The 24764-nt window shown below is 44.6% G+C and overlaps 1 protein-coding gene across 3 annotated transcripts in view; it reads left to right on the forward strand.

The window, feature by feature from the left end:
• LRP4 (LDL receptor related protein 4) overlaps positions 1-23648 on the forward strand; it is an 81888-nt gene extending 58240 nt beyond the window's left edge. The window contains exons 10-39 of one of the 3 annotated variants that reach the window (XM_064657934.1): positions 73-207; positions 381-506; positions 1480-1710; positions 1965-2121; positions 2482-2699; positions 3641-3817; positions 4527-4652; positions 5376-5584; positions 6188-6269; positions 6924-7029; positions 7793-7994; positions 8319-8508; positions 8758-8889; positions 9557-9697; positions 10424-10510; positions 10715-10886; positions 10970-11132; positions 11381-11606; positions 12971-13274; positions 13590-13808; positions 14095-14229; positions 14485-14593; positions 14920-15064; positions 15596-15709; positions 16005-16128; positions 17133-17200; positions 17807-17894; positions 18416-18557; positions 19121-19189; positions 20296-20403. In XM_064657934.1, coding sequence (XP_064514004.1) covers positions 73-207; positions 381-506; positions 1480-1710; positions 1965-2121; positions 2482-2699; positions 3641-3817; positions 4527-4652; positions 5376-5584; positions 6188-6269; positions 6924-7029; positions 7793-7994; positions 8319-8508; positions 8758-8889; positions 9557-9697; positions 10424-10510; positions 10715-10886; positions 10970-11132; positions 11381-11606; positions 12971-13274; positions 13590-13808; positions 14095-14229; positions 14485-14593; positions 14920-15064; positions 15596-15709; positions 16005-16128; positions 17133-17200; positions 17807-17894; positions 18416-18557; positions 19121-19165 — 4373 coding nt within the window. In that variant the 3' untranslated portion in view covers positions 19166-19189; positions 20296-20403. Of the gene's footprint in view, positions 1-72; positions 208-380; positions 507-1479; positions 1711-1964; positions 2122-2481; positions 2700-3640; positions 3818-4526; positions 4653-5375; positions 5585-6187; positions 6270-6923; positions 7030-7792; positions 7995-8318; positions 8509-8757; positions 8890-9556; positions 9698-10423; positions 10511-10714; positions 10887-10969; positions 11133-11380; positions 11607-12970; positions 13275-13589; positions 13809-14094; positions 14230-14484; positions 14594-14919; positions 15065-15595; positions 15710-16004; positions 16129-17132; positions 17201-17806; positions 17895-18415; positions 18558-19120; positions 19190-20295 lie in introns of all 3 variants that reach the window. The other 2 variants (XM_064657932.1, XM_064657933.1) reach the window with 2 other exon arrangements.
• Positions 23649-24764: the final 1116 nt, after the last annotated feature.

Here is a 24764-nt window from a genome sequence, read left to right on the forward strand (position 1 = left end):
GCCTAACAGCTGAGGGCAAAAGCAGCTGCCTTGTGGTTTCAGCTCAGTTATCTTCACGTGTTCCTTTTGCAGGTCCACGAACAGGGGAGGAGAATTGCAATGTGAACAATGGTGGCTGTGCTCAGAAGTGCCAGATGGTACGAGGGATGGTGCAGTGCACTTGCCACACAGGTTACAGGCTCCTGGAAGATGGCCGATCATGCCAAGGTGGGTTTTTGGAGCAGTAGCCTCCTCCCTACTGCTTTGATATGTCTGAAATTGATGGCTATGACAGGGTGCAAATCAGAGTGTGAAAGCATTAAGCAAGCTATAGATGAGATTGCCTGCTTTGTTGATGATCTATGTAATAGTAACTTTCTCCCTTTCTCTGTAACATGCAGATGTGAATGAATGTGCTGAGGAAGGTTACTGCAGCCAAGGCTGTACCAACAGTGAAGGAGGCTTCCAGTGCTGGTGTGAGCAAGGCTACGAGCTGCGACCTGACAAGCGTAGCTGCAAAGCTCTAGGTAAAGGGGAGTTCAACCTGCCAACACAACTGGGGTGTGTGTGTTGGTCCAGTTCTCATAATTATGTCTCTAATGCTTTATTGGCAGCATTGTGCTGTGTACACCAAGCCAACATGTGAGCAAAAGGAAGTACCCGGATTTGTATTAGATATGCCCAGGTTGTTGGTGAATGCCTGTGAAAATTTTGTGTGATTTTTGACTACTGTTTCCCTGTCAGCAGAAGAGCCCCCTTAGCTTCTTTTCCTAGTCCCTTGTCATTCCTGGTGACCCAGACCCTGGGACAAAACCAACTTTCTGTATCTATTCAGGAAATGTCTTAACCTTTCCAGTCAGTGATGTTATGTCACACCTCCTTGCGGTTTGACCTTTGATGCTGGTCACCAATCCTGAATGCTGTGAATGGCTGCTGTGTGGACATCTGCCTTTTTTTTTTAAGGATGTCTATACACTTGTTTAACTTTATTCCACTAATGTAGGAGCTGAGGACTTAGAAATTCCATTTAAAGTCTTAAGATGTTAGGATGTTGATACTGTTTTGGGGTTTTTTTCTCTGCTGTGGAAGTACCTGCTGAGTTTATATCTGGCTGAGGCAGATTTCAGCTGTGTCCTGTCTGTGGTAGAAGATGTAGTAGAGCATGTGTTTGCATGGCTAGTAGATGGATATAGGAAAAAACCCACTGTTGTCCAGCTGCCAAATGGCTGCCTAGTGGTATGGTTTCAGAGGTTGAGATGAGGCGGCTTAGGTGGGACCTGGAATGATTACTTCTTGCTGAGTTAATGTTTGCCAAAAGGTTTAAAACTGCTCATCTTTGAGTTGTTGAGGATGTGGAAACAGCTCTCTGAAGTGTTTTGCATTTGGGGGTTGATTTCTTGCTGCCAGTACTGCAAAACTATGTTCTGGGACTTGGTGCAGAGGGAATGGTAGACAGGACCCTGTCAAATACTCTAATGCTGTCCTTCTGTGTATTCTTAGGGCCAGAGCCAGTGCTGCTCTTTGCCAATCGAATTGATATCCGACAAGTGTTGCCTCATCGCTCAGAGTATACGCTGCTCCTGAACAACCTGGAAAATGCCATTGCCCTTGACTTCCACCACAGCAAGGAGCTGGTGTTTTGGTCTGATGTCACGCTTGATCGCATCATGAGGGCCAATCTGAATGGTAGCAATGTAGAAGAGGTGGTTTCCACAGGGCTGGAGAGCCCAGGTGCGTCACCACAAAAAGGGCAACAGCCTGGGGTGTCTGAGTGGAGAAAAGTGGGTGCCCAGCATTCAAAATTAATCCCCCTGAGCAAGGGTACGGGTTGGATGGAATAGGTGTAAGATGAGTGTCCCACTGGAGTTAATCTTGGCTGGCAGGAGGACTGAACTGGGCCTCTTCTGAAGAGGAGAGAAAAAGGGAACTATTTTTTTGTGCTGATGCATGGTTTCATTCTGTGCTTAATTCTCTCTTGGAGATAGGTGGACTTGCTATTGACTGGATCCATGACAAATTATACTGGACAGACTCTGGGACATCTCGAATTGAAGTAGCAAACTTGGATGGCACTCACAGGAAAGTGCTTTTGTGGCAGAACCTGGAGAAGCCACGAGCAATTGCCCTACATCCTATGGAGGGGTAAGTGAAAATGTAGGACCCCAGTGAGCCCTCCACGCACGTGCTTCCAAGTGGGCATTGAAAACCCCATTCATGGTCACAAAGGTTGCCTCTGGGCTCAAGCCTTCATTTGGTACTGTGAGTCTGGGGAACCTGGCAATAGTTTGAGCCTTCAGAGCCTTAATCCTGCTCTGGGTCCTTCAGCTTTCACCAGCTTGAAAGGGATGGGTGTTACTTTGCTGGCCGTCACTTCTCCCATGGCTGTGACCCAGTGTCATGCTCAAGGTCACAGGACTGATTGTTTTGCCCTGATAGGGAGTGATGCTGGGTGCAGTATGTGGGCCATGAGTTTTCTAGCCTGTCTCTCCCTGCCTCCTCCAGTACTATCTACTGGACTGACTGGGGCAACACTCCCCGTATTGAGTATTCCAACATGGATGGCTCTAACCGTCGCATCATTGCGGATACACACCTCTTCTGGCCCAATGGACTGACTATTGACTATGCAGGACATCGAATGTACTGGGTGGATGCCAAACATCATGTCATTGAGAGGGCTGACCTCGATGGGCGGAACAGGAAGGCTGTTATTAGCCAAGGTGAGTAAAAGGGCTATATACGGGGAATGCTCTCTGCAGTAAAGACAGTGGAGTAGCACAGGGCTACTCTGAGTTTCAGAGACACTGGCTCCTGCTTCTGTGCTTGTCTCCTGTTCTTTCACTGTGGAATGAATTCTGCCACCACTGAGGGATAGGGTTTGCTGCCCAGTTATCAGTGGCCTCATCAAAAAGAGTGTGACCAGCAGGTTGAAGGAGGTGATTCTCACTGTCTACTCTGCTCTTGTGAAACCCCACCTGGAGTGCTGCATAAGTTCTGATGTCTCCAACACAGGAAGGACATGGAACTGTTGGGGCAAGTCCAGAGGAGGACCACAAAGTTGATAAGAGGATTGGAGCACCTCCCATGCAAAGACAGGCTGAGGAAGTTGGGGTTGTCCAGCCTGGAGAAGAGAAGGTTGCGTGGAAACCGTGTCGCAGTCTTCCAGTACCTGAAAGGGGCCTACCGGGAAGCCAGAGAGGGACTCTTCACCAGGAACTGTAGTGATAGGGCAAGGAGTAATGGATACAAATTGAAAGAGGGGAAATATAGGTTAGATATTAGGAAGATATTTTTTACCGTGAAGGTGGTTAGACACTGGAACATATTACCCGGAGAGGCTGTGGATACCCCAACCCTGGCAGTGTTCAAAGCCAGGTTGAATAAGGCCTTGAGCAACCTGATCTAGTGGAATGTGTCCCTGCCCATGGTGGGAGGGTTGGTACTAGATGATCTTTAAGGTCTCTTTCAACCCTTAACATTCTGTGATTCTGTGGTTATATGACAGCAGAGAGGAATTGTCTGTTATGTTAGTGTAAAGTGTATTTGAGCAGGTTGACTGTAGTAAAGCCTAAGGGGCAGTGGAAAGAGCTTTCCCTTTTCTCCCTGCTAGCCTGAGTCGTGTTAGACCTGATTATATCCCTGTACTGGATGTCTTTTACAGGGCTCCCGCACCCATTTGCTATCACCGTGTTTGAGGACAGTCTGTATTGGACAGACTGGCACACCAAGAGCATCAACAGTGCCAACAAATTCACAGGCAAGAACCAGGAGATCATCCGCAACAAGCTCCACTTCCCTATGGACATCCACACACTTCATCCTCAGCGTCAGCCAGCAGGTAACTGCAGTGAGGGTAGAGACCCAGTTGAGCCACTAGAATACCTGCAGGCACCCATCACCCTGTTGATCATCCACACGTGAGGCTGAACTCGCTACATGTGTGTCGGTACATCCCTGCCTGTGCCCAGGGCTGTTGCAGAACTGGCTCCACCGGCAGTTCTGCTGAGATCGCTCAGCCCCGGTAAATCGGAGTTGGGTGTTACCGCAGCTCCCCCTGCTGACACTGGGGGTGGAGGCCTTCCAGTAGGAAATACCTGGGGCTTGTTTATGCAAGAGCTGTTTTGGGAGGGGGCAAAAGCTCATAAGTGGTCATAGTAATGACTGACACCTCCCTGATTCCTCTTCAGTTGCCGTAATCTGCTCTAGAAGTGGATTTATTTAAATTTATTTTAAAATTGAGCCCTAAAAATAGAGTTAGTACTCTAGTTTATACAGAATCACAGAATATGCTGAGTTGGAAGGGACTCACAAGGATCATCGAGTACAACTCTTAGCCCTGCACAGGACATCCCTGAGAGTCACACCATGTGCCTGAGAGCATTGTCCAAGCGGTACTTGAGCTCTGTCATACGTTTCCTTATTGTCAATTAATTTCTGGGTAGATGAGTTACCATATCCTTGTGGGTTTTGACACCTCAGCTGATGTTTTTCCTCTTTTTGTTACTCTTTGTTTTATGCGTGGTTGTTTTTATGTTTGACTACTTGAGCAGGGAGAAACCGTTGTGGGGACAACAACGGGGGCTGTACTCACCTCTGCCTGCCAAGCAGCAAGGATTACACCTGCGCCTGCCCCACGGGCTTTCGCAAGACCAGCAGCCATGCCTGTGCCCAGAGTAAGTGAGGTGGGACCACAGTCTGCGTGCTCAGATGTTTGGTGGGTGGCAGAGGGTTGGCAGTGGGAGTAACCATCAGCAACACTTGCTTCCAAGGAGATGCAGCTGAGTAGACTGAGTTAGAAGTATTAAGGTCCCACCAGAGGATGCTTCACCTTTTTGATGCATTCCCCTGTTGTGCATTCTCATTACCCTCACTAGGCTTTATGGGTGGGGATACAGAGAAACTGCATCCTTGGATCCTTATTTCAGGGCTGCTGTTGACACCGTGCTGCCTGACACAGCTGATTGTCTCCCTGAAGCTCCCATAAGAGCTGTGTCACTAATGGACAAAAAATTCAATCCCCTTCGTTGGTGCAGTTTCTCTTTGTTTGCAACCAAGTGAAAGAAGTAGACCACCTATCTCCTAGATTCTCAAGAGCTGTTTTCAAATAGCATTTGGAGGGAGGTCTGTGCCATTCTTTGAAGAATATGGCTTTGTTCTCTCAGCATAGGTTACCCCCCAGGAGAGAGCTCACAAGTACTCTGTTTCCCCTTGCCCATCCACCCCACGCATCCTCTCCCAGTGATGTTTTGCTTTCAGTTAAAGAAAAAGGACCAAAGATTTGCCAATGAGAAATTATATAGGTGGTTAAGGTTGTGGATATATCAGGGAATTGTCTGTCTATCACTGTGTTGTTGAACTTAGAGAAATTAAAAGAAGACCTTTCGACCTTTGATCAGGTCTTGACAAGTTCCTGCTTTTTGCCCGAAGGATGGACATCCGTCGGATCAGCTTTGACACTGATGACCTGTCAGATGATGTCATCCCCCTTGCTGATGTTCGCAGTGCTGTGGCTCTAGACTGGGACTCAAAGGATGACTATGTGTACTGGACAGATGTTAGCACTGACTCAATCAGCCGAGCAAAATGGGATGGATCAAACCAGGAGGTACAGTGTTAACTATGTGTGGAGGTCATCTATCCAGCAGACTGCTTGAGCATCGTATTTGAAGCTGCTGGGATACTCTGGCCTTTTAGGGCGCTGCAATTCATGGTGGATTTTTTGTAGTTTGCCTAGTTCTGGCTCAGAAAAGCCCTGAGATCACCAGACACTTCATACACAAGCTTGGTGTATTTTCCTGCTTGTATGGGGACATGAAGCATGATTGCTGTGAGCTGCAGTCAATTCCTTTGTTGTAGCCCTAAAAATCTGAAGTATTAAATCCTGTGTTATGTTCTACATTTGGAATAAGAGTCATGCTCCTTGAGAATGCTTTTTGCACATGCCCTTAGGCTAATATTACTATAAATGAAGGGAACAGAGTTCAGCGTTTGGATTTGCAGTTTGAACAGGCATAAAAAAATAGATGTTTTTCCAAATGTAAGCCTTATTTGAACTTCTAAGTCCTTAATGGTCTCTCTTGTGTGGCTTTGCTCTGCTTGGGCTTTTGACTTCTGAAAGTTAACATTGTGAATGGGTAGTGCATTGGGCAAGTGCTTTTTCACTAAGGTCTAATTTCACTTAGGATCTTTTCTTTTTGTTTTTATTTAGGTTGTGGTGGACACTAGCCTGGAAAGTCCAGCTGGACTGGCAATTGACTGGGTCACCAACAAGCTGTACTGGACTGATGCAGGTACTGGGGTCCTCTGCTTTATCTAGACTTCTGTCTTCCTTATTAGTCAAGAAAACTGAAAATCAACTGCGTAGTTCTATCTGTCTCATTCCAAATTTGTCTGTTTCTGTGTAGCAAAAAATCTCAGTTTCATCTCGTGCTTGTAACAAAGTGTGAATTGAGGTGCAACCCTTAGTTTATTTCTCTTTGCAGTACCCCCAGTACTAATTCTGTAGAAAGACTTATAGAAGTCAGTCATCACTGTTTTGCTGCAGAGCTTGTGATTGTGTGTGTTTATGTATCTTCCAACAGCGTATCTTGGGGTGCAGCAGGTAGTATTTGGAGGATGTTCCCTTGCTGGAGAGTCATAGTTTAGAGAGACATAGGGAAGATTATTCTTTTCTAGCTGTTCTCTCACGCCTGTGTAGACACCTTGGGGGCTTAGGAAAGAGCAGGTTTATATTCACACAGGACTCCACATGAGTAACAGCTACAGAGGTGACTTGAGAGAATGGAAAGTGACACTTTGAGCCCCATTTCTTACCTATTTTCTGGCTATGAACAGAGATGAATGGAAGGGGAAGAATGCATTGTTGTATGGAGTTTTTTTTGCCTTAGCTCTTGCAATTCCAAGGTCTTTGATCTCTTTGTCATTTTCTCTCTTGATTTTTGTAGGAACAGATCGGATAGAAGTCTCCAACACAGATGGGACCATGAGAACAGTTCTGATCTGGGAAAATTTAGACAGACCTAGAGATATTGTGGTGGACCCTGTTGGAGGGTGAGAGATTCTTTCTTCTGGGATGACACAGCAATTCTTGCATGTCTGAAGATGTTCAGTTTCTTTGGTTTTGTGCAATTGCTTTTCTCACTGGTGCCGTTGTTCTACAACCTGACAGAGGCTGAAACTAGAGACCTGATTTTAGATACTAATGGAACAAGATAGGCAGGGATGATTGCCTGTTGTGTTGTGCTGTACAGCTTGCAGGAGCTGGATGGTATTTTCATTTGTTTATCCTGGGGATGTAATAACTAAAGATGTGCTTCAAAAACTGTTGAGAATGAAGCCCATGTATGTTGAATTTGTATTCAAGCTCTATGCTTATCAATTATAGTCAGAAGGATATCCTCAGACCTTGTGGAGGTGGGGATAGGATGGATAGGAAAAAGCTTGCCAACCATTGCTTTAGAAGTGTTGGAGGTCTTCAATGAAAGTGTGCTATTCTTTCCTTGTCTTCCTGGAAGACAAATGCAACAAGAGTGTAAAGGGCCAATGGTGGAGACTGGTAAATAATTGGTTTATTTTTAGACCTTCACCTATTTTCTTGAACCTTTTCCTACATATTCTACTTAGGCCAGCCCATGGGCAGTAGAAGGTATATAAATTTGGGTATGATCGTAGGTATATTACAAGAACCCAAGGCTGGACATGAGTACTGCTAGGGCCTGAAGTCACCAGGCTCTCTTGCATCTCTGTAATGCTGCCTGGCTGTAGAGGCAGTGAAAAAGTGTGGACATTCATTTCTCTCTGGGCTTCTTTTCAGGTTCATGTACTGGACTGACTGGGGAGCCAACCCAAAAATTGAATGTGCTGGTATGGATGCCTCAAACCGCTTGGTGATCATTTCCTCCAACCTGACATGGCCTAATGGCTTGGCCATTGACTATGAATCACAGCGCTTGTACTGGGCAGATGCAGGCATGAAGACCATCGAATATGCCAGTCTGGATGGAAGCAACAGGAAGGTAAGGAAGCTGTCTTTGATGAGGAAGTCTGGGAGCCTGAGGTGTAAGTCCTAGAGCACAGAGTGCTGATGGCCCCTGCCTCTTTTTCCAGTTGAAAGGGAAATTTACAAATCAAAGCACACAGCTGCTTTCACTGGGAGAGAAGAGCTCCCTTTCAATTGCAAACTGTAATGGAAGCTCCTTTTGAGCACTAACATTGCCTCATCACTCTCCTTTTGCTGTGACTGTATGTTATGATGTTGAGAGGGGGCAAGGGAAGCCTCTTCTCCTTAGTGACTTCTTAGTAATATTTTTTTGGGGGGGGCCTGGGGGCAATCTGACCAGGTGCTGATTGGGAGCAATCTGCCTCACCCCTTTGGACTTACTCTTTATGGCGAGAGAATCTACTGGACAGACTGGCAGGCCAAAAGCATCCAGAGCGCAGATAGACAGACTGGGCAGTCTCGAAAAACGCTGCAGGACAATCTGGAGAATCTTATGGATATTCATGTTTTCCATCGGCACAGGCCACAAGGTACAGAGTTCACCCCAAGCCACACTAAGCTGAGAGCTTGCTCAGGCTCTGCTGTGTGGCACTTCTCTTCTGCAAGAAGCTGACCTGTCAGCCCTCATTGTCTAAAGTGTCTGTGTGGAATATGAAAGCATGAGAGTTAACTCTCAACTTGATGTTTAAGGGCATTCTAGAATGCATTTCTATAGCTGTTGCATCCCTTTTTTGTGCAAGTGCCGCTGGCTCATGGATTTCTTATTCTCTTTTCTATAGTACACACAGCTTGTGAAGTTAGCAATGGAGGCTGCAGTCACCTGTGCCTTTTGGCACCACTTCCAAAAGGTTATAGCTGTACCTGCCCTACAGGGATCAACCTGCAATCTGATGGCAAGACCTGCTCCCCTGGTGAGTCCTCTCTGTAGAATCCTCATTGCAGTTTTGTATCACAGCTACATTTTGCCTCTGCCTTGTTAGAGAACAAAGTTCACTTTTATGTGCTTGCGTACTTTACACCTTGAAAAACCCATTTGGTGCCTGTACCTTCAATTTGAGTGGGAATTACTGTGGAGAAACTTACTGGTTACTGGATTGATGAAAAAAAAAATTTTCTTGGAATTATGTTGGGCGACTAAACCAGATGCCACATTTTTCCCCGTACTTTTGCCCTAATCTTAAGGTGAATTCTTTAATTGCAAGGTACTATATTCTTTAATAGGTCTGATTGCACTCCTCCCATCGACCCACATTTGGAGGACTCTTTTAGTGGAAGGCACTTGGCTTCAGGCCATGATACATCCACTTTTTCTCTTTAGTGGGAAAAAAATGACTCCTAATTCCCATTTCTCACACATATTAGAAGTAACTCTTGTATGAGTGCACTGCTTTTCAACTTGGATGTAAAGAAACATTAAATGATGCTCAGTAAAGCTTCTGTACACAGACTGTCCATAAGCCAAGATCTGCCTGAGAGGCTTTCCCTTTTCCACTGAAGTGGATGTAACCTCCAGAATTTGATAAATACAATTGACTGAACTTGTTCCTTGCTGATATCTCTTCATTTTCAACTCTGCAGGAATGACCAGCTTTCTGATCTTTGCCAGAAGGACTGACGTCCGGATGGTCTCCCTGGATATCCCCTACTTTGCAGATGTTGTTGTCTCAGTCAATGTCACCATGAAGAACACCATTGCTATTGGTGTGGATCCTCGTGAAGGTCTGAACTTCTTAGTTTATCTGACTGTGTTTGAAAGGCAACAAGTGACTTCATATCTAAATGTCTGAGTAAACACCCAGACACAGATCTTACTGTAGTTTATGGATTTGGGTAGGTTTGGTTTTTTTCTAGTATGTGCTGCAAATAATTGCTTTCCAATAAGGAAAGGAATATCCTTATAGGAAAACAGAGAACTCCAAAACCACGGAAAAATGCTCCTGCTGTATTGAGTGAGATGGTTCTGTGTTTTGGATTTAAGAAAGCCTTCTTCCTGCTGAGGCCTTTTACAGCAGTAGAGCTGAGAGTGTGGCTGTTTGTGTATAGTAAAAATCTGATGCTGTGCTGGATGTAAACACATTGTTGCACAGTGAGGTAGATGATCTGATTGCTGTGGTCTGGGACATTTTGAGAAACCAGATGTGGGACTCTACTACTAGCTGGTAAAGTGTTACGTGTTCTCTGTCCTTGTGTAAAGATCAGACTGTCAGTACTCCTACATATTTGAGGGAGAACTGGAACAAGATAATTTGTACTGTTTTATCGCTTCAGCTTAATAATCTTTTTTCTGTTGTTATTCCTTTGCAGTCAGATCCATTTTGAATGGTGTAGCTGGTAGTCAGAGACTTGGATCAGTTTTTTAAGGATTTTGCTGTTTGGTTGTTGGAATTTGTTTTGGTTTTGTTTGGTTCTGAACTTTTTCAAGTTTCTTTTTCTTTTTCCATGCAGGAAAGGTTTACTGGTCAGACAGCACGCTACGGAAAATCAGTCGGGCTGCCCTTGATGGCTCACAGTTTGAGGACATCATCACTACAGGTGAGGGATATTTTGATCTGAGAACCTCTTGCCTCCATGCTGCATGAAGAGTAATTCTCTGACACCCTGGTAGAATAAATTTTTGGTGGAAAGGCAAGCAAAGCCTAAAGCAATTGCCTGATGAGATGGACAAGAGGAATACCTGAAGTTCCTGACTAAGCTGGAAGAATAAGCTGTGACCAATATGTCTTTCTATTTTCTCAGGTCTGTTGACTACAGATGGGCTGGCTGTGGATGCTATTGGCAGGAAGATATATTGGACAGATACAGGAACTAACCGGATTGAAGTAGGCAACCTTGATGGCTCCATGAGGAAAGTCTTGATCTGGCAGAACCTGGACAGCCCTCGGGCAATAGCTTTATATCATGAGATGGGGTTAGTGTTGTCAAGAGATTATCTAGGGGTTAACACAGGACTTCTGATCTGCTTTTCCATAATACTTGCTGACTTTTCCGCAGGTATATGTACTGGACAGACTGGGGTGAGAATGCCAAGCTGGAACGCTCCGGGATGGATGGCTCTGGACGTGTGGTGTTGATTAGCAACAACCTGGGCTGGCCTAATGGACTGGCAGTGGATAAGGCTGGATCCCAGCTGCTATGGGCCGATGCACACACTGAGGTCTGATTCTGTTTTTCGGCATTATTTGTCTTTGGATCTTTGGTAGCCTGGGGACTTTTTTGAAGCTCTTGAGCCAGCTATCAAAAGAACAAGGGAAATGTAAGCTTTTCTGAGGGCTTGGGCAATGGGGGGAGGGGGAACCTGAATAACATCACTTGCTTAGACTTTGTTTCCCTCTTGATATAGTAAGTGCTAGCAAGAGCAGCAGTGCCTTTAATATGGGGCTGATGTTTTACTTCTTCCTTTAGCGGATCGAGGCTGCAGATCTCAACGGTGCGAACCGCCGCACCCTGCTGTCTCCAGTGCAACATCCCTATGGCCTCACTTTGCTGGACTCTTACATCTACTGGACTGACTGGCAAACCCGCAGCATTCACAGGGCTGACAAGGACACTGGTGCCAATGTCATCTTGGTGAGGGCAAACTTGCCTGGCCTCATGGACATTCAAGCTGTTGACAGAGCGCGGCCCCTGGGTAAGTTCCTAGGCTGCCCCTAAATCACTGGGTGTCTGTGATGACTGGGGCAGTCCTTCAAAGCCGTCATTGAAAAAAGTCCTTTGATGTAAAGCATGAGGATAGAGTAACTTCTCAAAAATCAGCTTTTCTTTTTTTCTTCCCTCTTCTTTAATTATTTTTGCACTTTTCCCTATTTACCCAACCCTAAAGGTCTAGTCTTTGTTTACTGCTGCATGCCTTTTGACACCCCTCATCCCATTTCCTTCACTGGATTGCACTGACAACCTCATTCTCACACACAGTAGAGTCATTTTCTTAGGAGGACTGAATGAGTTATGCCCTATTAGGCTTCACCAGAGTCTACTGGTATTGGACAATTTCCCTTTTATAACTCCAAAAGACACTAATTCCTCTTAAACTGGTTGCTGAAATCTTATTTCAAGTTCTGGTATTTTTTCCCAGTCATTGCAGGCTTCATCTTCCTGTCTGCCACTTTGCTTTGCAAAATCTCTGCAGCTTTAGTTGCTCTTAATATATATCCTGCTCTCCAACTCTTCTGTAACAGAGTCAATTCTTTGTTACTCTTTGGGGATCCTATACAACCCCATCTTGCCTCCTTGTTCTTCAGTGGAAGTTGTTGCTTTGTGCTTTGGCTTTGTTTTGGTAGAATTTCCCCAGTGTACTTCTACAGAAAACTGTGCTGCTTTTTCTGTGGTTACTAACAGCAGAACATCACTCTTTACAGTGTAACTTTGCAATATTACTTAAAGCTGACCAATACGTCTAGCCATCGTATCCCCATTGTCTTCTTCCCACTCCCTGCACCTATCCTCTGAACTCATTCCCTCCTAGTAAAGTAGTATGCCGGGTTTTTTACAATTAAAAAAATGACCCTAATACGTCAGGCACTTTCAGCAGGCTTCTCTGATGCCTTTGTTTACTTGCCACTGTGTGCAGCTAAGTTGAAACAGAAGCTTCTTTGTCAGCCTGGCCTCTGGTGCATTGTCACACTGCTTCCCCACAGGGTTGGATCTTTCTGTCAGCATTACCATTTGTAGCAGTAATAAAGTTTAACTGCAGTTGCATGAATCTGTGGGCATTTGGCTGTTCCTTTTTCCATGGGAAAACTATGATTTGCAAGGAATGCAGGTTAAGATTTTGCATTTAATGATTCCTCTTCTTCTGGGCCTTCCTATTCTCCTTGACAACCATGAATCTCGGAGAGGAAGGGAGAGCGTCTCTGTACGAAGGGCTGTAGATTCCCAGCAAGGCTGGGATGGTAAGGATGAACTCAGCTACTAGCAAGCTGTGTGTGTACGTAGCCTTTGATATAAAGCTTTGGTCTGTGGGATCCTTAGACTATGCTTTCCCTGTTTCTAAAGGCTTCAATAAATGCGGAGTTCGTAATGGTGGCTGCTCCCACCTTTGCTTGCCTCATCCCACTGGTTTCTCCTGTGCCTGCCCCACTGGTATCCAGCTGAAGAGAGATGAGCAGACATGTGACTCTTCTCCAGAGACCTACCTACTTTTCTCTAGCCGTGCTTCCATCCGTCGTATCTCGCTGGACACCAGTGACCACACAGATGTGCACATACCTGTCCCTGAGCTGAACAATGTCATTTCTCTGGACTATGATAGTGTGGATGGCAAGATTTACTACACAGATGTATTTCTTGATGTTATCAGGTAGGTACGAGTTATCTGCTTGGCCAGTGCCCAGGTCACCCAGCAACTTGTGCTGATTGTGGCACAGTGAGCCATACAGTTAGTGTGCCAGTAAATTGGGTAGAATGAGATGCTTTGGTACACCATATGATGTATGTTGTCATTGAACTAAATGCTGAAGTTGTGTTTAACGTAATGGAGACTGTGGGGAAAAAGGTATTAGGGAAGTCAGAGCATGCAGCGGCCCTGTGGTTGATGGTGATAACATATGGAGATGTGAAGGTTTTCCAGGAGCTACCCATTCCTCACTGCCATCTGTCATTTGTTTCCATCCAGACGGGCTGATCTGAATGGCAGCAACATGGAAACTGTTATTGGTCAGGGTTTGAAGACTACGGATGGCCTGGCAGTGGACTGGGTTGCCAGGAACCTCTACTGGACAGACACAGGACGTAATACCATTGAAGTAGCCAGACTGGATGGAAGCTCCAGGAAAGTGCTGATCAATAACAGCCTCGATGAGCCCCGAGCCATTGCTGTCTTTCCCAAGAAGGGGTAGGTATGGAGTTATTGGTGAGGCAGGGAGAAGGGCTGTACAGAGGCAAATTGGAAGAGGAGGTTGTGGAAGCAAGAAGAGATGTGCCATGTGAATCTGCAGGTACCAGCAAGGGGCTGACTCCAAGTGACATATAGTCAGGCAGATGGTGAATTTGAAGTCTGAGAACCAGACTACAGACCATATTATCTTTTTTGAACCAAAGAATCTGGCCGTTTCATTCATAACTGAAACTTTCATTAGGATAAATGAAATGATCTTTTATTCTTCCTTTTATCTTCTCAGGTACCTCTTCTGGACAGATTGGGGTCACATTGCTAAAATTGAACGGGCAAGCTTGGATGGCTCTGAACGAAAAATCCTGATTAACACTGACCTAGGGTGGCCCAATGGATTGACTTTGGATTATGACACCAGGAGGTCAGTGAAAGATTTTCTTATACTTGCATAGGGTTAAGGGATGTAATGAATTTTTTAACCCTCTTAGCTTTGTTTATTGGAGTAGCACTGTATGTTTGGGTTTGTTTTAGGGATGGTTTGCTTTTTGTTGGGTTGGGTTTTTTTGGTTTTTTTTTTCTGATCCATCTTATGATTCCATGATCTTGGCTAGTGAATGACTAGAAAGTGAAGAGGGGTTGCATAGATGGAAGCTCATCTCTTTCTCTGTTCCTTCAGAATATACTGGGTTGATGCACACCTTGATCGCATAGAGAGTTGTGATCTCAATGGCAAGCTACGGCAAGTGTTGGTCAGCCAGGTGTCACATCCTTTTGCTCTGACACAGGTGAGAAGATTCTCCCACTGCCGCTGTTCTCCATAGTGTGTTGATGAGTTTGCACAGTGGAGTTTGGGGCCGGGGAAGTGTTATAGCCTGGGGAAACCAAGATGGCTGAGGGGAGTACTTATATCTTCTCTGGAGCTAACAAAGGAAGTTTGTCTGAACTCCTGTGGGGTGTAGACAGTAATCTTTATGATAAGAGGGTAAGGGTTTGAAAAGGCCTTTGTTTTGGGCCTTCTGTCACTGGGATATGTTTTTTTTATGGGTATCTCGTGTCTACACGGCTAAACATGCTAACAGCTATGATTTGTCTTTTCTGTTTCCCTGAGCAGCAGGATAGATGGATATATTGGACTGACTGGCAGACGAAATCTATCCAAAGAGTGGACAAGTACTCTGGACGGAACAAAGAGACAGTCTTGGCCAATGTTGAGGGATTGATGGATATCATTGTGGTTTCCCCTCAGAGGCAGACAGGTAAATGAGGGGACCTTGATTCAGACAAATGCTAATTGTAGACAAAAGGAACTCTGAAACCACTGTGCTACTATGGATGTCAAGTGAGGATAACATCCTTTCTTATACTCAGATTATTAACACATCTTCCCTTAGCACATTCCTTGTCCACCTCTGACTTTTCAGTCAAGTACGTCTAAATGGTGTTCTGTTAGAGGTTTGATTAGCAAATGTCACTTTCTGTGTTGTTCACCTGACATTGTGTTAAAACAGAAGAATGGGAGCTTTTTATTTTTGTATCTGTGCAACTGTGTTGTCTGGGCTTCTATCTAAGGATTTCCAGTGCCTTTATTTCAAGACTGCCCTAATCCAATCAGTATCTGGCTGTTGTCATCACTATGTTAGCAGTCAGACGAAGAGCATGTGCCAAAAACATAGTAACTTGCTGGATTTCTACAAAGTTATCTCTGGCTGAGCAAGAAAAAAGGTGGTTGCTCTGATCTCCTCCCTGATCATGTGCAACACATTTAGAAAATTGTTTATTCCTTCCAGGTACTAATGCTTGTGGAGTGAACAATGGAGGCTGCACTCACCTCTGCTTTGCCAGGGCTTCTGACTTTATCTGCGCATGTCCAGATGAACCAGATGGGCGGCCCTGTTCTACCAGTGAGTTTACTGAGTGTCCCTCGGGTAGTAGCTTCCATAAGTGAGCCACTACTACTGCTTATGCAGTGGCATCCAGAGCAGCTGAGGCTCTCCAGTGTATAAGTCTTATGCAGAGTTGTATACTGGAAATGAGGCAGGTGGTTGTGAGCAATGGAGCTGCCTTCTGCTGACAGACTGGGTTTGAGATGAGAAAGCTGCTCATATAATTTTTTAGAGAGTTTCAGAAATGGCTAGTCAGACTTACTCGTCTGTCCCACAATGTTGGGGTCCTGCTTATTCTTCTCTGTTGTTCTAGTTCCTGGTGTGGTGCCTCCTGGTCCTGAACCAACCAGTGTAAGGGAGAGAAGTCAAACACCACCCAGCAGAGTAGATACCTCAACAACCAAACCTCTCACGTCTCTGGAAGCAGCGGAAGGAAAGTAAGTGCTCTTGTTCTCTTGGAACTGGGGTGTGAAAGTCACAGCTTTTGCAAGGTGCCACATGCAAGCCCCCTCTGGTTGTCATCATCCAAATGTACCTATCCCTAGCCAAAAGAGGCTATTCCACCTCCAGATTTCATGTTCTTAATGGGGGGAACATTATAACAAAGAATGCAGAACACTGTTGAGCTGGCAAGAAAGAGGTGCAGAATCTTTCTGTCTGTTTTGTTGAAATTGTGTCTAGGCTGACTGTTAAAATCCTCCTGAAGTGCTGAAGTGTTAAAATCCTCCTTACACCATGTGTCATTTATTTGATTGATTTTTGAACTCCTAATTTTAAGAACTCTTTTCTGAGAGGAGGACAAGGGAGTGTTGCTTTAATTAACTGACACATGATAGACCTAAGCCAGACATCTGAGGAAGTGCTTCTGCCCTGGCTACAATGGGATATCTTGCTTGGGGCAGAACAGAAAATTGGCAGCTCTAATATTTAAAGTTACAATGTAGGTAGTTAAGAGACTTTTTTTCTGCTAATTCCCTACAGCCTGCTATTTATACAGCTCAGAAAAAAATTATGTTCTGATATATGGCTGAGTTATTTACAAGACAAAACTTCTACTTTGTTGAGTGTGATTCATTGGATAGAAATGTCTTAGTGCTGACTTGGAGATGTTTTGATTTTTGCTTCAGCACAGATGCTGAAATTTGTTTTCTGATACATACACATGTACACCTGTGTACCTGAGAGGTGAATCTAGAATGACTTAGATATAAGGATACTGCAGACTGATGATTGATACATACATGCATGCACCCCTGTATAAATGTGTATATGGTCCTCTCTTCTCTGGATACAGAAGAATACTGAAGAAGAGAAAGAAAGACGGCTGTTGTTGAACTGGAAATTGAAGGGTTATCAGTGCTAGCCCATTCCATTCTGTTTTTTGATACCTTTGATACTGTTGATTCTACTTGCAGTAACTGTTTGTCCTTCTGTCATTCAGCTGCTCTGACAAAGATGCTAGGCAAGGCTTGTGTACTCATGCCAACGAGGCAGTGTTGGCAACCATGGGTGAGTTCCCTTCTTCAACTCCTCTCCACCAGGGTTGTTCCTCCAGATGTGCCAAGGGCATTCAGTCCATGGTGTCTGAAATCCAGATTTCTGAAACTCAGATTTTAATTACTCAAATGCCCACTGAGCAGAGCAAAGTGCATCTAAGGATGAACATCAGCCATAGACATTTATTAGCCTCTCTACAGCCTTTTCCAAATGACACTTTTGTCTGAAGAATAGTTCTGTTTTCTTTCATCGTATACATCATCCATTGGGTTCTTCCCAGTAATGGTGCTCTTCTTCACTGTCCCCTTTGTGTTTAGTTGAAAATGATTGACTAGGGTAATTGTTTCCCACTACAGGAGTAACCTAACTCTTCCTTTTCCAACACTGTTACAGAGATCTCAATGCTCCTTGGTTTGCTGAGGCCTGAGTGGGAGGAAAGGTTGTAATATTTTTGGTTTCATATGAAGCCAAACAAAGTCCTCTGTTAAACCTTGATGTGCTGACATTTTGCTTTACATACTTCTGTATGGGTAAACCCCCCACATTAGGCATTACACCAAGGTCAGTATTATCCAGTGAAAGTTGATTGCATAAATTACCCTTGGTGTTCACTTTCAGGAGAAGGACTGCATGTCAGCTACATTATTGGAGGTCTTCTCAGCATCTTGTTGATTTTGCTGCTTATTGCTGCTTTAATTATATATAGGTAAGTGATCTTTTTTCCCCCTCTCCTGGCCAATAGGAAACTCTAGGGCTGTAGGAGAAGAAAGCTCCTGAAAGTACTTAATCTTTCTTTATTGTCATTTACAATCCTTTTGTTCTCCATTGGAAGCAGTGCTTGATGATTTTATTTGCAAGGTTTGAATCCTGTGCCTCTGAAGTGTTGAGAATATGGTTCTATTATTTGAAGCCTTATTTTCTGCAGAGACCTTATAAGTTATGGACAGGGATGGGAGATAATTCATATCACAGTAGATGTATGAGCTCATGTGCTTTCTGCCAGATAACTTCACCAGTTCCTCCCAGTATAGCTTTTGTGGTTACATGGCAGTGCCTTGCTGTACTTGTAGCTAGTAAATGGACTAGTAGCTGAAGAGCCCAGTGAAGCCAGCATTTCCTCTTTGAGGAAAGTGAAAATTACTGGAGCTTTCCACTTGCTGAGCACTCAGGAACTTTGGATCCTGGCAGTAGGACCCCGTGTCTTTTCTGACCGCTTTCTCCCTCTAGGCATAATAAGTCCAAGTTCACGGACCCTGGTGTGGGGAACCTAACCTACAGTAATCCCTCATATCGGACATCTACCCAGGAGGTGAAGATTGAATCGATTCCCAAACCAACCATGTACAACCAGTTGTGCTATAAGAAAGAGGTAAGAGCTGCTACTTAGGACATGAGAGCCCAGTTCAAGCTGCTGTTGAGTATTACAGACCTCAGTATGTGAAAACATTGCAACTTGTCAGCATTTACTTCTAGGACATAGGAGAACAGCTTCAATGAATTGTTGAGACTGCTATGGAGATCAGCAGCACTTCTTCCCCAGTGAGCTGTAGTGAATTTGACCTGTCTTTAGTTTTCTGCTTCTTTCCCACTCACACAAGTGTCTTGTATTTCATGTGCATTGGTTGCTGGCCCTCAAAGTACATGAGTAAATTGTAATTGTCTTCCTTGGATACAGGTCTCAGTTAGTGACTGTTGCACCAAGGTTGCTTTGGACAGTCACCAGGGGAACCAGGCAGCCAGAAGGGGTTTGGTAACAAAAATGTGGCTCCTGGCTGTGCACTGCCTGGAAGGGGTGGGATAGATTAAAAACCAGAGCCCTCATTAAATAGAACATTTTCAAGGCCCTCAGAGGTCCACACTTCTGGCCGCAGGATGGAGAGGGTTTAATATGATATCTTGCAGCACTTAGTTTCTCCTTTCTTTTTTCCTCAGAAGCTTTCTTATCACTCAGATAGCTTCTCATCTTCCCTCTTCTGATTTCCGTCCACATCCTCACGTCAGGTATCACTACTCTGTGTGTTTGATCCTGCCTCCCTCACTCAAGCTCTGTTGTGTGGCTCAAGCGCTGTCCCATACTAATTGCTCTTTCTTGGTTTTTTTCCCCTCCCACTTTTATGTCCTTAAACCAGCTCTACTGTCTGTCAAGAAAGTATAAATAATTCTCTATGGCAGATTCTTTGGTCTGGGCTTTGGCTACTCATACTCCGTATATGAGATTTGAAAAAGATAATTTCTGTCGGACTATTTATGATAATCTGTTAGATCACTTAGTTCCTCTAGCAGGGATCACAGCAAGACTTATGCAGGAGAGAGTTTTCCCTGACTTGGTTTTTCAAAGTTACTATGCAATAGATTTCCCAAACTTTCATGCCATTTTAGCCTTACCTACAAAGGATAAGCCAGGATTATTTATCTGGGAATCTAAATCCTTTCCACTTTTCTCTGAATTCTGATGCTCCTAGATGTACCCAAATGTATATTTCCCCACCCCCTCTACCTCCCACTCAGGGATATATCAGATGTTCTAATACTCCTTATTTGTAAGTGAGCCAAGTTAGGCATATTTCACTACTTTAATCTCAGTGTGGTCCCTTTAGCCTGTATCACTATGAGACTCCGATTCAACAGTGGTATTCCAGCTGTGCTTTCCTGAGAGGGAAATCTAGAATGGCTCAGATGTAAATATATTGCAGACCTAGAATTGATTCCTTGTCTACTTTTACCATGAGGTTTTCTGTCTGTTCCTGCTTCCCATTTTGTTTGGTGGGGTTTTTTCTTCCTTTTTAGGTTCAGTGTTCTTACTGTTTTCTGTCAGGGAATATGTGTAGTTGAATTAGAGGAGCGAGCTCATCCTCATTCCCCTTCCATGATTTGAAGTCTTATGGAATTTGGAATGAGAGCTCTTGCAGGAAGAATTCATCTAGGGGTGGTAAAGAACTGAAGGGAAAGTTAGAATGGGTTCTGCCATTGTGGCAGTTAAAGCCAGTGGCTGTTTACATTGAGGTCAAGCTTTTTGTCTGCTTCACTGTCTTCATTCCAGCTCTGCATTGCTCTTTGCCATATTTTTTCATAGATGTATTATTTTCATTCATCTGTCTGCTCCCTAGACTGGTCCTGACCACAGCTACACTAAGGAGAAGATCAAGATTGTGGAGGGGATATGCCTTTTATCCAGTGATGATTCCGAGTGGGATGACCTTAAGCAGATTCGGAGCTCTCGAGGAGGGATCCTCCGGGACCACGTCTGTATGAAGACAGACACGGTCTCTATCCAGGCTAGTTCTGGTTCACTGGATGACACCGAAACTGAGCAGCTGCTACAGGAAGAACAGTCTGAATGCAGCAGTGTGAACACAGCAGCAGCCACTCCTGAACGGCGTGGCTCACTCCCAGACACAGGCTGGAAACACCAACGCAAGCCCTCCACGGAGAGTGAGGTCTAAAGTGCAAGTGACTTGGAAATCGCTCTGACCCTCCCTACCCTCCGCTCTGCACAAAAAAGACAGGACTCTGCCTGCTAGGCAAGGAAGGGCACAGAGACCAGCCTCTCTCACAAGAGGCCCTGAGACTGTGACTGCCTTTCAGCAAGGAGCTTGGGCAGCTGTGCTGTTGTGGTTGGAGAGGGAGGATGGGTGGGTTGGAACCCAGAGACCCTTTTGACTCATTTTCACTGTCTGTGGTTTATTTATATGTTCCCTTTTCCTGGAAGCTGCCACGTTAACTTTTGCAGTGACTCCCCTGGCCTGAATCTGGTTCAGAGTTCGTGTTCCCTGGCAACCTGCAAGTCCGGTGCCATCCAGCTCACGGTCAATGCCCATGAAGAGAGCAGAGCTGCTGGCTCATTGCTGGCTCCTGGTCACAAAAGTATCTCTAGTCATTCCAGCACTAGCAGCACTCTTTGAGGCTTGGTGTTGAGGGGTTTCTGACTTGAGAGAGGTCTTGGTATAGATGGGGTATACTTTGGGGCTCAAGAGGACACTGACACAGCATCAGGTCACCTTTTAAATGGCAGAAAGAGGGTCACCACAGTTGCCATGACTCACCTTGTGAGAGCATCACTGCTTACTTTTTCATCTGCTACTAAAAACTTTAAGGAATGCTCAGATTGGAGCACTGTGTCTGTTGCTGGCAGTGGACACTGCTCCCGTTCTCCCCTTTCCTGTTAAAACATGTTTCTACTCTGGAAAAACAAGAGTCAGCAAATGGCCCTTTCAGAACTGTTCCCTGTGGGTACTGGAGTCTGAGTGCTGAACTTGAGGGAAGAAGAGGTTGGAATTTATCTTAGCTCTACAGAGATAATGGGAGGAAATGGATCTCAGCAAGACCTGAATTCTGCTTGACTTAGCATAACTGATATATAAAAAATGAAAATCTGCTGGGTCCCCACTAGTCCCAATTCTGCAAGGTCCCAATTATCTTGGCCTTACGGACCTTTGACTACCATAATAATGGACAAGAGAATTCCTAGGTTGAGTCTGAGGGGAATGCTCAGTGCAGATAGTTAGGAACTGCTATATTACTAGGCTGAGCCCATTTGACCTAGAATGGGAGACAATAATCAGGGAGCTGCAAGGGCCATTTTAAGTAGTTGTTTATCAGATAGAATTGCACTTTAAATTCTTCTGTTACCACTAAATAGCTGTCCTTGCCAAGTAATTTTTCCCATTAGCTGCACGGGCTTCAGTTGTTCTCTGGCCTTCAAGGCCCTTACCTTCTAGGGAATGTCATCCTACCCTTGCAGCTACAGCCCAGCAGCATTTGGAGCTGAGGCTTGCATGCTCCCAAGGACTATTGCCACCTTTTCATATTCTCTTGTCATCTGTTTGTTGAGAAGGAAAAAAGATAGAGAAAATATCTCTTGACACTTCTTCAAAAATGAGATTTATATTAACCCCTCAAGTCACATGGATACCATCATGGTAAAATATTAAGCATTAAGCCAGATACTTGGAAGCAGAACTTTCCAGTGAAGAATTTCTCACTGCAAACTCTGTAACCTCTTTATCGCGTAGAAAGAGGTCAAGTACATTCCCACCCATGGTGTAAAGAGAGCAAAACATACACTAGGGGTATAGTTTAGAGATAGAGGGAGGGTGCATCTCCCATGTGATATTTTTCCAGCTGGTAAAAAAAAAAAAGGAAAATCATCCTATGCTGCTCTAACATTGTTTATAAACTAACAGGCCAGCTACCCCTGAAAAACACAACAGTTGCCAGTGGGTTGGCTGTACTTTTCACAGCAGAGGTAGCTTTGCAGAAGGGGGAAGGTTGCGGCTTCGGCCTGGCTAGGTGGCTTGAAATTCTGTCCATAACTGCACCACTGGGCTGACTGGTGTATATTCCTGTGGAAAATGAACTGGAGCTAAGGCTTGGAAATTTCCCTGTGTTAATGTGGGATTCTTCCCTATTCCCAGAGGGATTTATTTTTATTTTTTTTTTTAATTAGATTTTTATTTAATTATTTATTTGATTGACTCCAGCCTGGGAAGCATTGATTTCGTTGGGCAGAGGCACTTTTGGACTGAGGTGTGGACTCGACTGGGAACTGAGAGAGGAGTGTGTATCTGACACAGACCTTGCCCGTCTAAGCCACCTTATGCAGGGACACCACCAGAGGGCTCAAGTGTAGGCAGAAGAATCGATTTGAAAAGAAACCATGTGTAGGGGCAGGGGCATCAGGGCTGGGAGTGAGGGGATTGAGGAGGAAGGCTCTGACTTGTAGGAGAGCAGGGTTTCTTTGAGTTTTGGAATGAGTTGTTTGGGGGGGTTTATTGCCCCAATAGCTTTAGTGAGCATGCACCAAAATCATGAAGTGGGACAGGGGTGAAGGGAAACATCTGCCCAGACCTGTCACTTGAGGTTCAGTCAGCCTGTTAAAATAATTGCTGTCCGAGTCACAAGTGTTGAATGGAAAGGAAAAACACAGTTAGTCTTTTCAACAACTCATGGTGCTTGTAATCTCCACCTTGATCAATATTCTCTGCTGCTTCTTAGGAGGGACCCTGCACACTCCAGCCTAAAAACCATTCACAACTGCTCTCTGCTCCCTTCCTCAAATTTTTATGGTGAAAAGGAGCAACAACATGTCGCACAGCCTGTCCTCTATCAGCGAGGTGGGCAGAAATCAGTGTCTTTTTCCTAGACAGCCCCAGTGAGATGCTGTCTAGGGGTTGCATCATGGTTTCCTGTTCTGGGGAAGAGAAGACCCTCGTTGCACTTAGGATGTAAAGAATGTAGAAAGGCTACTGGAGGATGATCTCTTGAGCACTGATTTACTATGTAAAAAGCAAACCTCTCTCCTGTCTGTCCTGAGCTAACGTCAGTGATTTCCGTGTGTTCCTGTGTAATGGTTTTAACGTTACTCACTGGAGACATTGGACTTTCTGGAGTTATTTAACCACTGTGTTCAGTATTTTAGGGGTTGATGATAATTTAATATAAATTTAGCTTTTCTTAACCACTCTGCCTGGCTTTTGGTTGTGAATCATGCATGTTATTTGGACTCTTCTTTGAAAGAGGAGCTCCCAGACCTGTTTGCACAGAACCTCAATTTTGCTTCATTTGAGAGGAGCAAGAAGGTAGAAACAGATCTGTGTTCTTAGAATAACCTGATTGTAGCACACACTGTAGTCACCCCTGTGACTTTGAATGAAGGGCTCAATATCTGCAGTCGCTTTTGCAAATTCCTGCACACACATAATACCTCTCACTCTGCCCCCGCCTTGCTTTTTTTCTTTTTTTTTCCCCTTTCCCCCTCCCCCATTTTAACACAGCAACAGCAGAAGAGGATGTTCTTTTTGGAATGTATTAGGACTGTAGAGAGGTATCAAGGCTCTGTCCAGTGGAAAATAAAGCTCTGAAGAAGAGCTGTTTTTTCTGTCTGTAAGGGGTTTTGTTCAAACTTCTGTTGCATTTTTTTGTAACCAAGAGTTTCAATAGTGCAAAAGGCTGAGTAATGAATGAAACATCCACTAATAACTGACACTGCAGTACTGGTGCTAATCTTGTAACACATTCTGTCCCTTTTTGATGAAAGAAGTATGTAAAACATTTAAAACATTTTAGCTCTATTCCTGCTCATTTCACAGTTGAAGCACAGTGCAGAAGTGATTTCAGTCAGGTCATGAAAAAATATAATCACCTCACTTTTTAAAAAATTGATGGTGCTTACACAGCGTGGTGGGGGGAGAGAAGGCACTATAAGATTAACTGCAGTTGTGTGCATGGCACTGCTGTCCCTTGTCTTCTATTCCAATTACCCCTAAGAATTTTTCCTTCAATTTCTTCGGCTGAAGTGAAGAAACAAAGGAGGGAAAACACTGTACTCCAACAGCACAGGATTCACAGAATAGATAAGGTTGGAAGAGACCACAGTGGGTCCTGTGGTCCAACCTCCTTGCTCAAGCAGGGTCATCCCAGAGCCCATGGCACAGGATTGTGTTCAGACAGTTATAGAATATCTCCGGTGAGGGAGGCTCCACAACACCTCCAGGCAACCTGTCCCAGTACACAGTCACCTACACAGTAAAGTAGTCCTTCCTCGTGTTCGGGTGAAACTTCCTGTGCATCAGTTTCT

This window comes from Pseudopipra pipra, chromosome 6 (genome assembly GCF_036250125.1).
Source record: "Pseudopipra pipra isolate bDixPip1 chromosome 6, bDixPip1.hap1, whole genome shotgun sequence".
NCBI lineage: Eukaryota > Metazoa > Chordata > Aves > Passeriformes > Pipridae > Pseudopipra > Pseudopipra pipra.